This window comes from Rhipicephalus sanguineus, chromosome 2 (assembly GCF_013339695.2).
Source record: "Rhipicephalus sanguineus isolate Rsan-2018 chromosome 2, BIME_Rsan_1.4, whole genome shotgun sequence".
NCBI lineage: Eukaryota > Metazoa > Arthropoda > Arachnida > Ixodida > Ixodidae > Rhipicephalus > Rhipicephalus sanguineus.
This window is the reverse complement of record NC_051177.1, coordinates 126,276,624-126,293,658: the sequence shown is the minus strand read 5'-3', so window position 1 is coordinate 126,293,658 and position 17,035 is coordinate 126,276,624. Positions and strand designations below refer to the sequence as shown.

Below are 17,035 nucleotides of genomic sequence, written 5' to 3'. Positions count from 1 at the left end.
GCAAGTGGTATCGTAGCGTGTTTTTATGTTATTTGTAGATGTTATTGTTTCATTGCTTCGTCCAATTGCTTGTCTTTTTCAGGACACTTACCCGTGTCGCCCTAAGGCATTGTACATAGTGAACACTCCCGCTGTATTTGAAGGGATGTTCTACTTATTCGTGAAGCCATTTTTATCGAAGAAACTTAAAACACGGGTAAGTGGCTTATAATACCAGGTGTTTTCCGCCCTGTTGCACTAGGCGAAGTTCCATTCGTTATTTTTACAGAAATGTCATTGGTAGAGTGTGCGCAAATATGAGTCAATTTTTACTGGTCCCCACTGATCAGATAAAGGCTTCTGATGATGTGTGTGACGCAGAAAAGAAACTTTATGCCTGCATAAACAATATAGATTGCAAACAAGATACGATTTTGCCTGAAGAGTCACTTGCCCAATAGCCTGAACATATGCTAGGATACTGCGCACAGCATCTCAATGTGGGCGAGCACATATGCACATTTCCCAGACCCATGCGTTAGATGTTGGTCCCATATCTCAGATGTGACATACGGGTAATGTCACATTAGTTAGCAAAAGAGACTTCGGCGTTGTCTTTTCGGCTAATGGACAGTGGTAAGACTTCACAGGCGAATGGAGAGAAGTGCACTAACGCGACACCTAATCTCATTGGCGAAAGTATGTATTACTAGCATTGCTAGACCATGTTGGGCAAGACTATGTACCAGTGCAAAAGCCAACGTTCGAGACTCATATGTGGCTTCCATACATGATCTCATAACGAATGTGCCACCCACCGAAACATTTCTTCTTTTTTCTTTCTTTCAGGTGCACTTGCTGAAGGGCGGCTTGTCTGAACTCTGCGGCGTCATTCCTTGCGATCTTATACCGAAGGAAGACGGCGGAACCTTCGAAGAGTTCACCTTTGATAGACTGGAACGTTATCTCCTCGACAAAGAGAGTCACTTCGAAATAATGCGTCAGTGCGGCTACGTTGCCGATGCCTCTAAAAGTTGAAAAGTGAAGCAGGAAACGCGTAGATTATATTTTCTCGATATGTACCGCTGTGATAGTGCATCCGTGTTCGCGGTTACGGCCAATCGTTTACGACCCCGCTCCAGGCTTAACCTTCAATTTTCTTTAAGTACTGAAGGTCAGTAGGAACCGTCTGGTGAGCGTTTCACCGAAAGAACTTTTCAATTCCGTTCTTTCCTGAACTGGGGAGAAGAACGTGTAAGCGTTTGTACTCTTTTCCCAGACCGTTTTTTAAAGGGGCCCTGAAACCCTTGTCCCAGTAATTATCCAATGACCTCATTATCAGAGTTTATTGCCCGGCGAAGCCACATTCGCAGAAGTGTTGAAGTGTTGAAGCGAGGGTGTGACCGCAGACGCGGAAAGAGAGTTCTCGCGCCAGTTGGTGTGCCGGCTCGTTTGGGTTGTAGTCAGGAGATAAGGAAATGTTTCCCATGTGAGCCGGGAACCATGAGATGTGTGAAGACGGGAAATTATCTTCTACCCTTTCTTGGCAGAAGAGCTTGTTGACAACCGCAGCTGCCTTCGAAGAGACGAGGGCCGCCGAAAAAGTTCTTATAGCTGTTCTGGAGTCCGAGTAAATGACAGAGGCTCCTGTGCAGCTTCGAAGGGCCACCTCAACGGCCATTTATTCTGCTTCGCGGGTGAAGTTTGTAACCACCGTGGCTGCGTGGACGAGCGAGCCATGGGCGTCCACCACGGAGACGGCGTAGGCGCCTCGATTCCAATATCTTGCAGCGTCAACAAAGAGGACTTGCATTTCGTTTCAGAGAAGTTGCGGGCCTTTTCAGTCCTGTTCTAATTAGTGTATCGATTTTGTTGACCTCCGTCTTCTTCCAGTGTAGGGAAGGGGCGGCGTACGTTACGCAGCTGATGAGAAAGGCGTGAAATGCCTTCATGAGGTTGTCCTCTTTCAGGCCGTCCCTTCTGCTGGCGAGCCGTGATATGACCCTAGTGAAGTTGAGGACACTCTTTTCTGTGCGTTTGAGTGCCCCCACGTTGTCACCGCTGTAAGCCCCACTGACAATACCAAAGACCTTGATTATGTTACACCTGCGGACGCTGCGTCCCTCCCTGCTGTGTAGGTGAACGAGGAGGGACCTAAGGGGCTGTCCCTTCCTGGGGCCGTGTTTGCACAGGAGGAGCTCTGATTTGCTGGAAGACAGCTTCACTCGCGTATTTTTAAGGAAACGTTCTGTGGTGTCCAGCGCTTGCTCTAGGTTCTGCTCCAGAGTGCCTAGTTGGCCGCTCGCAGACCAAATGGTAATTTCATCCGCGTAAATCGCGTTTCCTACTCCCTGGCCTTTCGAGAGTTGCTTGACAGATCGTGCATTGCGATGTTGAAAAAAAAAATCACAGCATATCCACGGAGTGAATGATGATGAGTGGGCGAAGCTGCGGAGGTTCATCGGTAAACTGTGAATCTTCCGTGAATTCTGCCCAGTACATCATCAACGACGTGAGATCGGGCGCGTTTATACTAAAGGTTCGATGAGTTATGACGACTTGCAGCTCACTTTAATTTTACATGTACGCTATGAATTTTCATTTTTTAGAAAACCATTGCTTTAGAAAACATCTGGCGTCTTTTGTTAAGCAGCTGGCGTCTTTTCGTTTTGCTTTAGAAACATCTGGCGTTCTTTCGTTTTGCTTTTACAAAACATCTGGCGTCTTTCGTTGGTTTATTTCATCAATCAACGGCGTTTTGAACAAAATTTTTATTATTTAATCACGCACAGGAGAAATCTCACCAGGCACTACCTTGGAGGTAAAGAATGGCTGCTAATGGGAATGAGAGACAGAAGAAGTCGGCTTTTAGCTAACGCTGCGAATTTGTGATTGTTCAACAACGCACAGGAAAAATCTCCCTCCGGCACCACCTTGGAGGTCAAAGCGTAAGACTGGTTACGCACTACGACTACGACTACGAGGGACGAACGGGTGCCGCCTTAAGGAGCTTCGCCCCTAAAAAGCGGCGAAAGCACTGACCCTTGCGGGGTGCTGATGTTGCCTAGCTTGTGCATCGGCTTCTGATTTGTCCGATGCTTATGGTGGCCGTTCGGATCTTACATAGTTGTGGAAGCTTACTCCGAAATCTGAAGTGGAGATTTCGTTGAGGATGTGTTCGTGCCTGGCCGTGTCGAAGGCCTTGGTTAGGGTGAGCGCCAGGATGCGTTTTACGTCGCTGGATTTATTCTATATGACAGCGCGCCTGATCAGGAGCATGCCGTCTTGCATTGATAGTGATTTTCGGAAGCCTATGAGATTGTGGCGGAATAGGCTGCTTTCTTCAATGTGCTTTGCAATTCTAATGTGAACTGCATGTCCGGCGATCTTCCCGAGGCACGAAGTAAGGGAGATAGGTCTCAAACTCTCTGCATGGAGCGGTTTTCCGGGTTTGCGGATGAGGATTACACTGGCAGTTTGCCATTCATCTGGTACCCGGCCTTCAGTCCATACATCGTTAATTTTACTCATAATGATTTTTGTGGTATGTCATCTAGATTTCTGAGCACTTTGTTTGTGAGTCCATCTGGACCGGGGGCAGAGGGGCCGTTTAGGTCGTGAAGGGCGTGCACAATCTCAGACCTCGGAAGGATGATCCAGCGAGGATTGAGGTGTCCCCTTGTACTCGCGTGTCGGGTCGTCCCAGGGGACATATTTGCTCTGTACCGGCAGGTATATGTCTGCCAGGGTGTCAACACAGTCTTGGGGACTAGTGCCTTCATTCGTGTGCAGATGGACGAGTCTTTAGATTATTGTCCGGGAATTGCTCTTGGTCAGGTTATTGCTGTCGGCGAATAGGTTCTGGAGAAGGCTCCACTTGCTTCCGCTTCTCCTTTTACCGTCCACCTCATTACAAACCTCGTCCCGTTGCTACGCACTCAGCTTTCTGGAGTGTTCTTCGATCTTTTTGTTTACTCCCGTTAGCTCAGATCTCAGCTTCCTGTTTAGCGTCTGCGGTTTCCATCGTTCACTCCACGCGTTGTTCGCCTCCAGGAGGTGTGCGAGTCTGGATTCCATGGCTGGCACCTCCCGGTCCAAGCTGATTTCTTTAGTGGCATCAGCCACAGTACTTTTCAGATTTTCCAGGAGCTCTTCGAATGTATCTCCTTTTCTGTCCTCGCTACCCCTCATGCTTCGGAAACGGTCCCAGTGGACGTACTTGTACATCTTGGGAGGAGCGGGTGTGATGGGAACGTTGATTTCTAGGATTAAATGGTCACTGCCAAGGTCCTATTGCAGGTTGTCCCACGACCCTTCCGCGTTTCCCAGGAACGTCAGCTCCGGGGTGGTGTCCCGCTGAGCCGTATTGCATCTGCGTGTGGGGAATCTTGAGTCCGTGATTAGTTTCATGCCGAGGGTGTCCGCACACTCGGCAAGGTTAATTCCTTTCCTGTCAATGGTGGCGTAGCCCCAGACGTTGTTGTGCGCATTGAAGTCGCCGGCAACGGCCTGTCCTTGGCTTGCGACGAGGCCGATGTTTGAAGTTTGGTAGAGTTTCCGATAAGCAATCAGTTCTTGTTTATAACAGTTCCAGTTACAATTCGAGTGTGTACTCATTGGTATTAAACAAATTGTGAATAAATGAACAATGCAGTAGTGACCGCTAATCACCCTGACGTATTAGCGATCACTAGTTATATGTTCTGATTGATGGTCTCGTACATTCCTGTAACGTTGCATCATGCGTGTGGAATCAAAATACTTTGAAAGGATGAGTGAATCTTATTCTCGAGGCTTGGCAGGACGGAGTCACCAGTGATGACGTGTAGCTTTGTCTGGTGATATAGACGTGCCTATAATTTTCACACGTAGTGGTTTGTATCAGTAAAGCTATCAACGATTGAGCGTCACTGAACATTTTGTTAAGTGAGAGTATTCATGGTCACTAAAGTATGCAATTGAAATGGCACTGAATACGTACGTTACGCGTACTTACGTAAAAATTCAAATTCGTAAGAATTTCACCTTGTAATGCACTGCGAGGATTGATACGGACCGAACACAACGAAAGGCAGCATACGGGGACGGGTAAACTAACAACTTACATTATTTCCAGCATGGAAAGGCTGTGCTGCGTTTCGTTTTCTTCGGCCCTTGATATTCAAGGCCACGCGTTACGAGATGAAGTCGTACCGACGAGCCCCCGTTGCAGTCTTATCAGCTTCGTAAGCATGCTATTTCTCTGAAAAGTTTACTGTTTACACATATTCTGTGAAGTCTAAAGTCAAGAATATAATCAGCTGGCTTTCATTCTGATTTTTTGAGCTCCTCCATTACGGCAGCAATAAAATTTAATTATATAAGGACAACTGCGAGTGAACGTTGTAATAGAGTAATCCTCTAGAAAAGCAAGCTTCGTTAATCGTGTCTTTGTTTTGGTTGCTCCTCGCGATTCCAAGTATATATCTTTAAGTCCGGCGAGTGCCTTATATTACAACGGACTTGGCGAACAGACTAAACAAACTAAATGGTAATGGAGCTGAAGGAGTGATTCATCAATCTTTTTGCAGCATGTTTATGGGCAGGAAGACCGCACGCCTGTTTATTATCTGTTTACAGTTTAATAACCCGCCTGGCATGGTGTCGCAATGCCGAACCGAAAACGCTACCCGGGGAAAACATTCTCATATCATTACGAAGCAACCATTGTTCTGATAATGTCGAGCTCATCTAATCGGTCATGGAAATGGTGATGATGAGAACCCATGAAAGCAAGGCCGTGAAAATGAACTGTATTTTTGTGAACATAAAAGTATTCTAAACTCACCGCCGTCCTTGTGTTGCTGAGCAGTGTTTTACATATCATGGCAGTCCAGAGCAGCTTGCACATAATTGTAATTGTGCCTATCATAAGCGGCACACTCCACACGTTAGAGGAGCTGCATAGAGCGCCCCGCGGCCTCAACAAGCAGCGCACGGCGATGCTCTTTCTTGTAGATGCCTACCGGTGTCGTGAGGATGTCATCTCTCTGCTCGGTGAGGAAGCGCTTCACACCTGCCTTGAACTTTGAGAACAGTCTGTAGGGCGGGAGCCGCTTCACTGTGTGCTCGCTTGCTGCGAGTGCAGCCTGTTACGCGCGGTGGTGCGCTGGTGCGTTGTCAAACAAGAACACTAGACAGTTAGAGTTTAGCGTTAGCGTGATAGCGGGGGTTAAGGGAATAGCGTTACCGTGCCGCAAACGTTGCTTGTGGACATCGCATTTTAGTTTAGCGGGATAGCGTTTACGTGCCCAAGCTTTGACGGCGACGCCATCTAGCGGAGGGTGAATGCGTTAAAAAAGTGAAAAGAAATAAAACTGAGAATGCTCGCCTGTATTCCCGAGCGCAGCAATATGACTACTTTTTTTAGTAACAATAAAGACAAATAAATATGAACCACGCACCGGAAGCGAAAATTTTTATCTTGCAGATTTGTTTACACCGATCTCCTAGTTTAGCCTAGGGACGTTCGAAATGGGAAGCGATCTCGAAAACTACGCTAAGGTATGCGTAATATTTGGGCGTCGAAGCTACCTGAAGGCAAGCGAAGCCTTTCTATACAGTCGCCTGCTTTGAAAAAAGGGAATCCGTCCATATCAACGCTAAATGCAGTTCGAAACGGGCGTCCAAAACCGGCGCCATTTTTTACGTACACTACGTTAACCACGCAAACACGATAACGCTAAATCTGAAAAATAGCGTGCGCAAAGATAGCGTGAGAAATGGCGTGCCTAGGGTCGTTTAACGTACTGCGCATGCGCATTTTGATCCCGCTATTCCGCTAAGCCCGCTAAACTATAACAGTCTACTGCCTCTGTTTCCGGTTCCTGCTGAAAAACATTAGACGACACTTCTGTGAGAAAGCTGTTAAAGGCCAACTCCGGCGATTTTTTGGCCATGTCAAAGTAATGGTGCTTTTATGTTCCTGAGACGCTCCTGTTACGGGCCCGACAGCAGAAATACTCGGCAAATTGGAGAATAATTTTAAATAAGCAAAAAAACGCAACACCGAAACCGAAAACCAACCGAGTGTACTGTCTACGTATGACGTAGCAGTTGTTACGAACGAAACGGAAGTCATGCAAGGCATGCCGGTCACGCCGGCGCGGTGTATGAAAACTGTGACAGTCGGGACGACCAGCGAAGAGCCGGCTAATGGCCTCGAGGCCCACCACTGGAAACGCCGGCGCCACCGTCGGTGTGACGTGCTTGGCAGGATCACGTGGTCTCAGCGGCCGCGTCGGCTACTTGTGGAGCGCTGCCGCGTGCTTTGAAAACGAGTTTCAAGTCCCACATGCGCTGCTGTCTGTTCAAATTCGGAAGTTTTCTCTCATTTTCTACTACTCAATTGAAACCATTGTAATAGAGTAGCTGCCTCCGAAGGCGACGAACATGGGGCTCTACCGCTCGGTGCCGCAGTGCCGCGCTTACGCAAAGGAGCCCAGTGTCAGCCTGCACTGGTAACCGCGGTACAAGAAACAGCGTGGAGCATGGGTTGTAAAGCTAATAACCGGCAAGTAGCCGTCGGCTACGACTCTTGTGTGCAACAAGCACTTCCGCGGCGAAGACTTTCGCTACTGCGTCGGGCCTGCGATGTTCGGTGAGTAGCAGGCAGCGCGCACTAAGACGATGGCGCGCGCTTCCCGCCGGCAAATGATGCTTATCTGCCACAGGATGGAAAAGGCGCTACCTTTTACCACGTGCGATACCATCTCAGAACCCTCCAATGCGACCTCTTGATCGTAGGCCCCGTGCTCAGCGTCCACAAAATCGGCTGCAGATGCGCAAGTCATTGTTTAGATACGTTAAATTAAAAAAAAAAAAACGTACAGGGTCCCTGATGCATTCGTTAAAGATGACTAGAAGGCGAAAGCCATCTTCTTGTTGTCAGTCGATGTACTGATTCTCCCGCGCCCCCCTCCAAAAGCGTTCTGCGCCTAACGCGGTTTTGCACGGCCTCCGTGACCGATCACGGAGGCAATGCAAAGCGACCATGACGTGTGAATACGTCATCATGTGACGTCACAATGACGCTACATATTTTGGCGATCTGTGACGTCATGATGACGTCATATGGTGAACCATCACGTGACGATTATTTTTTGCATCACTCGTGTTGACGCTGCCGACGCGGGACGCCGACGGGCAACCTTCCCATTTGATGAGGTATGGATTGCTTCATAAGCTACATAAATTTTGCATTGCCTCCGTGATCGGCCCACCGGCCAACCCCATGTATTTTCTTGGAGCCTCATTTATTTACGTGGGAAAGATGCCACCCTGTTGGCGTTAGACACGACACTGCTGCCAAAATTGCTGGGGTACTCGCCAAATAATTATTATCCTGTTTTGCGGCTGCTGGTTGCTGCAATAACTTCTATTTTATTCACCGCTATTTCAAGTTCATGTGGGTCCTAGTTCACAGCCGACGTTTGCAGAACAAGTCCGGCAAACGTTACTGTATTTTATTTCTTTTCCTAGGCGTCGCATGCTACATGCTCGGTCTCGTAGACTGGTTCTTCTATCACCAGCAATGTCGAAGTGGTGAAGCTTTGGTCTATGAATTTGTTGATGACAGAGAGCGGTAAGTTCACTGGAATGCAAACGGAACGACAATTAAGGAGCATTAAAAAAAGGCGTCGCATTTGCTCACGTTTTGTGGGAGCATGTACCAAACGAAACGAATGCGCTGATTAAAGAAACAGAAGCAGCGGCATTTGCCCGCTGAGAAGACCGATCAATACGCATTGCGAGACAACTTGTCAAATGACATTGAAACGTACCCGAATTCAGACCGAAAAAGAAAAAAAAAACACTGAATCGTCGGGACGGGAGATCACAAAGTTGCCATGCGCACCGAAGCCGCAGTTGTAAGGAAATTGTTTTTGAACTGCTCTGATAGCGTCCGCGCAACAGTAGTTGTTTGTTTACTTACACATTCTCATATTTTGCGGCCTAAAGTTCACAGCACGGTGCCAAAACGCGCTCGTAGCAAAAGCGAAACCATCAGTACGAACATACATGCAGACGCTCACACATGCAGAGGCACCGTCAGTCGTCGCGAACCCGTGCGATCGCGCTGGCTTGAGGCTTCTTTCTGTTATGCTCCGTTTGGTTCTACAGGCAGTCTAATCTAACGAGATACTTCACATAGTTTGCACTCAGCGAGTGACTACCTTTCACGCAAGAAGCCGGTTCAGGGGTCTCCAACGCGGTGACAGCGTGAAGCGGGTGCTCGGTTTTCTGCAGAGACAGCGACTGTAGACTATGTTGTGGTTTCAGTTCGTCGAAAATGATTATTTTGACATTAAAGAACACAGTTCATTTCGAAAGTACTTACAGAAATGCCATGGAGGGCTTCCGCGAGGTGTTTTTGTAGAGCGCCAACAGCAAAAGCTATGAGGAGCGCGCCGGCGGTATCCTGCCTAGCACGCAATCGAAGCGCGTCCGATAGAGGGCGACTCCGTAACTCCTCGAGGCCAAAACCAACGCTCTGTGTCGCCTTGTGCACAGCAGACGCTCGCTGTAGCGGCCGAAGTGCCGAAGTTAGCGGTGCCCTCGGCTGCGTCACTTCCGCCGCCTTCCCAAAACTGACGTCACAGACGCAATGTTGCCAATAATTGTGGGAAGCCAGGAGGGCGTTTGCAGACAATCTTTAAAATTTATTTGCAAACAATCTGGGCATGTCTCAAGCCTGTAATTTGGCATATATGACGGAAACGTGCAAAGGAAAGTACCCAGCGAATTTCATTGAGATCCATTGACCTCGAAAAAATCGCCGGAGTTGGCCTTTAAACACAGTCCAGCGGACCTTGTCCGCAATATTCCAATGCAGGCCATTTGCAGACATGCAGGCTATTATATTTATATTTGCACCCTTTGTGCTTGTGGAGAGACGGTACGCTGGAGCAGCTCGTTTTTCTCCTGCGAAACTGCGTGAGCACCAGACGTTGAAGTTCGTCTCGTCAATGTAATATCGTGTTAACGTAGTTCCCTCGTGTTGAAGCCAATGGGCATAACGGCGCTGCAGCTGCTTCACATCGGTGCGATTTCGGTCTACTGGCGTCTGGGTGAGCAGCTTTACTGAATAACCATGGCCACCAAGAAGGCGATCAATTGCCGATATGCTGACTTCTTCTCCTTCTCCTTGACATCTTCTTCTTGAAATTCCTCCTTATTTGCTCCAGCGTGAAGGATGGATTTTCTTCTACAATTTCTTGCAGGGTAACGACCACGTCTGGGCCATACTTTTTCGACGACACATGTCTTCGCTGTTTCACGTTCAGTTGCCGTAATAGAACGCACTGTCTTCATATTTATTCCCAGTGTTTGGGACAGCCCTTTCAGATCACCTCCGCGTCTGTGAACATCTATGATCCGGCAACGATCCAAAGGGGAAACGCGAGCGTACTTTTTCATCTCTTCGTCAGGTGTCTTCCGTGGTCTTCCAAGGCGTCGATTGGGGCCGTCTTCCATACCAGCAATACGCACTGCGCAAACTTTCGCTTAATTCAAGGATCATCGCAAGCGCAGACATGACCATCCCGTGACCTGACACTTCGCTGTACGTCTGCTCGTCGTCTGAGTCGCACCACGTCTGCTTGTCGTCTACGTGAAAGTGACTCGCCAAAAGCAGGCGCGACGGATTCTCGTCTGTTGTATTTCTAATGAAACCATTTGTTTCGGATCGTAAAAAAATAACATCAAGGTATTCTCACAAAATTTATTACGTATCTTCGACACTGTAAAAATTTTCGCCTGTTTTTGGCGAGTCACTCCACAAGCACAAAGGGTGCAATTTATAGTCTGCATGTCGGCAAATGGCCTTATGCATTTCAACATTGCGGACAAGGTCCACTGGGCTACGTTTAACGACTTTCTCAAAGAAGTGTCGGCAAAAGTTTTTTCGCAGGAACCTGCAACAGAGGCAGTGTTGTTGTTTGACAACGCACCGGCGCGCGGAACAGCTGCTGCCCTCGCTGCAGGCGAGCACACAGGGACGCGGCTACCGCCCTACCGCACATTTCTCGATCCAATTGAAAAAGTGTCCTTAAAATTCGAAGGCAGGTGTCAAGGGCTTCATCACCGAGCGGAGAGATGAAATCCTCACGACACCGGTAGGCATCTACAAGAAAGTGCATCGCCGTGACACTGCTGGCTGATGCCGCGGGGCGCTCTATGCAGCTCATCTAGAGTGTGGAGTGTGCCGATTATGATAGGCTCAATTACACTTATGTGGAAGCTGCTCTGGACTGCCATGATATGTAAAACAGTGCTCAGCAGCACATGGATGGCTGCGAGTATAGAAGAATTTTATGTTCACAATAATAAATTTCGTTTTCACGGGCTTGCATTCACGGGCTCTCATCATCACCATTTCCATGACCGATTAGAAGAGCTCGACATTATCAGAACAATGATTGTTTCGTAACGATTTGAGAATGTTTTATACGGGTAGCGTTTTCGGTTCAGCATTGCGATAACATGCCAGGCGGGTTATTAAACCGTAAAGAGATAATAAAGCAGAGACGTGTGGTCTTCCTGCCCATAAACATGCTGCAAAAAGTTTGATGAATCACTCCTTCAGCTCCATTACCATTTAGTTTGTTTATTCTGTTCGCCAAGTCCGTTGTAATATAAGGCACTCGCCGGACTTAAAGATATATACTTGGAATCGCGAGGAGCAACCAAAACAAAGAGACGATTAACGAAGCTTGCTTTTCTAGAGGATTACTTTATTACAACGTTCACTCGCAGTTGCCCTTATATAATAAAGTTTTATTGCTGCTGCCACGGGGGGAGGGGGGGGCTCAAAAATCGAAATGAATGCCCTGTGATTATATTCTTGACTTTAAACTTCAGGGAATATGCGTAAAGAGTAAACCATTTCAGAGAAATAGCATGCTTACGAAGCCGATAAGGCTGCAACGGGGGCTAGTCGGTACGACTTCATCTCGTAACGCGTGGCCTTGAATGTCAAGGGCCGAAGAAAACGAAACGCAGCACCGCCTTTCCATGCTGGAAATAATGTAAGTTGTTAGTTTACCCATCACCGTATGCTGCCTTTCGTTGTATTCGGTCCGTGTCATTCCTCGCAGCGCATTACAAGATGAAATTCTTACGAAGTGCGTAGCGTTTTTTGAATTTTTACATAACTACGCGTAACGTACGTATGTATTCTATGTTATTTCAATTGCATATGTTAGTGACCATAAATATTCTCACTTAAAGGGGCCCTGCAACACTTTTCGAGCATGCTCAGAAAGCGCTGCCGATCGGTAGTCGAGGCTCCCGAGAACACGCGAGCCAAATATTATAGCGATGCGCACGGCCTGGAATTTACAATAAATTCTCAAAGTCAGCTGAAAATCGCTCCCTCTTCTCTCGACAAATGATGTATTAGTCCGCAAAATATGACGCGATTGTCGGCAGTTCCACCATTGGCTGATGTTATAATCACGATAACACCCTCATTATTACTTTCGTTGTTAATTTTGAGTTCAATAAGTAGATAATATGTATGTTTATATTCTGTTATCGCGTTTAAAAACACCGAACAAACATTAATATTAGCACTTCCGGTCTCACCGACAGCTCGTCTGCTCGTAGTTGCGTGGTTCCGTTTTCTTCGCCATGCGCAGTGCCGAAAACGTGAATATTTCTGTGCTTTTGACCATCGCCGGTTGCTGTTGAGAGTGGCAGCCGTTCGAGTGTTGCCTCGTCAGCTGGGAACTGCATCGTCGGCACGTTCTCACGACCGACCGAGGCAGCCGTGCAGCATGTCTCCGATAACAATGCTGGCGTCCGGTAATGGCGGCGCTTCGGGGTCGTCGGGGTCGCTACGAGGCGGTGTATCGGAGTATGGGCCGAAACCGATCTCAGCTGTCATTCATTCCAAACGAGCGCGCAGATTTGCTTCCATGGTTGGCAAAGCGATGAAAACACTACGGCGTTCGAGGTGCACACCCAACATTACCAAACCGACGCGCAGTTTTCAAGCACGCGCGATACGGCTCCGCTCGACGAGAACGACGCAAGCCGACCGGAAGTGGCGGCACAGACCACGTGGTTGCGCCCAGACGTCAGAGAGAAAAAAATGAAGAAAAAATTTCCGCCGGCGCTCTTGGGCGGAGCCTCGCTCGTCTGCGCTCCCTCCCTCGACTCGCTGCCTAGCTCTCCGCGCGCTCGCTGCGTTGAGTTGAGGGAGAAAGCTGCGGAACGTGATCTCTATAATTTGGTAACACCACTTAGACTTGACGGATTCGAAAAATTTTTGCGGCATATGACTCGTGAAGAGTCATACGTCAATAATGAGCCTATTCCAATATAACTAAGAAAGGTGTTGCAGGGCCCCTTTAACGAAATTTTCAGTGATGCTCAATCATTGATAGCTTTACGGATACCAACCACTACATGTGAAAACTGTAGAGGCATGTCTATATCACCAGACAAAGCTACTCGTCTTCACTAGTGACTCCGTCCTGCCAAGCCTCGAGAATAAGATTCACTCACCCTTTCAATATATTTTGATTTCACATGCATGACGCGAGGTTACAGGAATGTAAGATACCGTCAGTCAGAATATACCACTAGTGATCGCTAATACGTCAGGGTGATTAGCGGTAACTACAGCAATGTTCATTTAATGGCAATTTGTTTGATACCAGTGAGTACACACTCGAATTGTAACTGGGACTGCTATAAACACGAACTGATTTCTTATCATTAGTGACTCAGTCGTACCATATTTTACACACAAAAAGTGCATACACTGCATAGCCTTTCAATGACCTTCGTTTGATACCCATGATGTAATGTTACAGGAATGTACGAGTTCATCAATCTCAACACATCACTAATGATCGCTAATAGGTCGGAGTGATTGACCTCGCAATGGTGACTGCTACAATCCTCATTTTATGACACTTTGTTTGATACCAATGAGTACGCACTCGCTTCGTAAGTGGGACTGCTTATCACGAGTGGCTTGGTCGTACCATATTTTACATACAATAATTGTGTCAGCCCTTCAGTGTCGTTTCCTTTGATACCCATGATGGAACGTCATAAGAACGTACGAGGCCATAGAGGTCAAGATATCACTAGTGATCACGAAAACTCAAGGCCATTGGTGTTTGCAGCAGTAGCAACATAAACGCTCAGTTCATTACCCCTTTATACCAGTGATCACGAGGTGGATTTCTGCAGTGACGTTCACACTACGCAAAGTGCAGGGGCGTAGCCAAGGGGGGGGTTGGGGGGGGTTCAAACCCCCCCCCGAAATTTTTCTGTTTTGCTTGCGTATATAGGCACGCACACATACAAACGCATGCACGAACATACAAAAAGTATGGTTGAACCCCCCCCCCCCCCGAAAAAAATTTCTGGCTACGCCCCTGGCAAAGTGATCACTAATGACTCACTCGTTCTTTACTCTACACATCCTGATTAAACCACCCTTTCATTAACTCCAAAGCTATTCACTGCATGCATTTCCGAAAATTCTGGGTCGTCTTGAAGTCGCAAATTAGTCACGTACGACATGCTTGGATTAAATTCGCTGGCGATTGGATTAAATCGGCTAGCGTTTAGATTAATTTCAGTGGCACTTGAATTAAAATGGCTGGCACTAGGATTAATTTGCATGGCGGCTGGATTAAATTGACTGGCGGCCAGACTATGTTGTCTGGCGCTTGGAATAAATTGAGCGGGAAAACCTGTAGTTGTCGCGCGATATTGCGCGATTCTGGTCGCGTCACTAGCTGCTATGTGGTGTTACGCGATTTGAGCCATGTTAGTATTGAAAGTTGGGCTAGTTGGTAAGGTAGTGTGTTAGGGTAAGGTGCGAAAACAACGAAGACGGAGTAAAATAGAAGGGACACGGACAAGCGCTGTACCTAAACGGGGATACGGCAGTGCTCGAAGGGATACGGCTGCGCTCGTCCGTGTGCCTTTCCTTTTACTCCGTCTTCGTCGGATCGCGCTGTACGTAAACATGCTTCAATCACGAGTGTAGTTGTTACGCGATGTTACCTGTTTAAGTCACGTGAAAAGGTGCTACGTGATGTTACGTGATTTTAGTCACGTCACTAGCTATTCCGTGATGCTACGTGATGCTACGTGCGCCGGTCTCAAAATCGCCGGCGGCGGCGCACCGGTGCTTCGACCTCCGGCGGCAGCGAGTGAACGGCGCGGCGTTCATCGTATCGGCAGCGTACTGGCGCGCGCGGTTTAGGGGGGTGGGGAGGAATGTTAAAGTTGGTGGGGAGACAAATTTGTCCGTGGAATTCTGAAAAAAAAAATTGTTTCACCAAAAGGGGGAGCAGTGAATGCGATAGGTACATGTAATGTTATATGAACGAAGGCTAGCAGCTAACTCTTTTTTATCCGATCTCGCGTAAATCTACACAACGCTGGTGTATGGGAATACGGCCGCTCCCGGGAGAGGAGCGGTTTTCGTTTAGTTTGTTGCATCAGTGGTCACAGCACGAAGCGGTGAGATCAGAGCGCGTAGAAGGGTATACGAGCCGTTCGCTGATGGCTGCCGAGACAGCGCTCGTGACCACGTCCTTATAGTAAATGTTCACAGTTCCTGCTCGAGCCACGCAGTCTCCCTCCCACGGCCTCCCTTCATGCTCCTTCTCCCAGCGAGAGACGGGCGGGGCGTTTCCTTTCTGCTTAGGGAACCACTGACGGCAAGCCTCGGACGCGGGTTGTTGTTGTCACGTGCGCCATCCGTGCGACGGCGATGGGCAGCTTGTTTCATATATGCTTTAGCCGTGTTCCTCGCCATCGCTTGCGAGCTTTTACTCGCCGGTAGAACATACGAACATACGGTCATTAAGGGTAACTGACTGGATTCCAAGAGATGGCAAACGCGTGAGGGGGAGACAGAAAATTAGGTGGGCAGATGAGATTAAGAAGTTTGCAGGTATAACGTGGCAGCAGAAAGTACAGGACCGGGTTGATTGGCGGAACATGGGAGAGGCCTTTGCCCTGCAGTGGGCGTAGACAGGCTGATGATGATGATGATCTTACGTGATTTTAGTCACGTGACTGGACGCTGCGTGATGTTACGTAATCTTTAGTCACGTGAGTAGCTGTTAGTGATGCTGCGCAAATTTTAGCAACGTGACTAGCTGTTACGTAATGTTACGTGATTCCAGGCACGTAACAGACGCGCTCATCATAGTTATTGCATTCCGCACCTAACAAATGTGCGCACGTGCTGTGGGAGGGAAGCATAAGTTGAAGAGGACGAAGCTAGCGCGTACCGGTTCGTGATGATGATAATTCCTGTTCGCACTTACTGGTGCACCGAAACCTTGGAGAGCTGCGCTCTTAAAACTTGGAGGACGCTTTAGCTTCGCTTTCAAGCGTAGAATGCGATAGCGTAATCAAAGCGCCCGTTACTTGCCATTTTTCTGTTCATTTTTCTTTCTGGTTTGATATTTGTACAGCCAACGCTGCCCCACTAGACAACCATGCCGTTTGTTACGTCGATTGTTCTATATTATTTGTTTTAAAATGGCAGGCCCGTTTTTTTTTTTTTTTTTTTTTTTTTGCGAGCGCGCGATGCACTGTGTACGTTTCTTACGTGCATGTGTCCAAGTTGTTTGCGTGATCTGTTAACACAGATAAAATATGAACTGTTGCAGTACAAAACAGCATTCTTGTTTTATTGATCACCTCAAACAGTACAACAACAATGACTATTACGGCTGTATGCCTGCTTAAGAAACGAAAAGACACGCGTTTTTATCTTCGCCAACACTCGTAGCACTCAACTAGGCCAAGAAAACCAATATCTAACTTGCTGAACTTTTTAACAGCCGTCACACAGCTGCATAATAATGCATGAAAGTACTTGTACTTTAACAAATGACCAACAAACATTCACACAGCGTTTTTTTTTGTTCACAGGCCGGGTTAACATATGGGAAAGTTTTAACTGCATTGCAATCACATATTTCGGAATATTTTCTCACTTTCACCATTGAAGCCACAATCCTATAAC

At 47.6% G+C, this 17,035-nt stretch overlaps 1 protein-coding gene across 1 annotated transcript in view; it reads left to right on the top strand.

The window, feature by feature from the left end:
• Positions 1–17,035, top strand: part of LOC119383646 (alpha-tocopherol transfer protein-like) — a 210,942-nt gene that overhangs the window by 6,150 nt on the left and 187,757 nt on the right. The window contains exon 4 of the mRNA XM_049412921.1: positions 83–196. Within this exon, the coding sequence (XP_049268878.1) occupies positions 83–196 (114 nt within the window). The remainder of the gene's footprint in view (positions 1–82; positions 197–17,035) is intronic.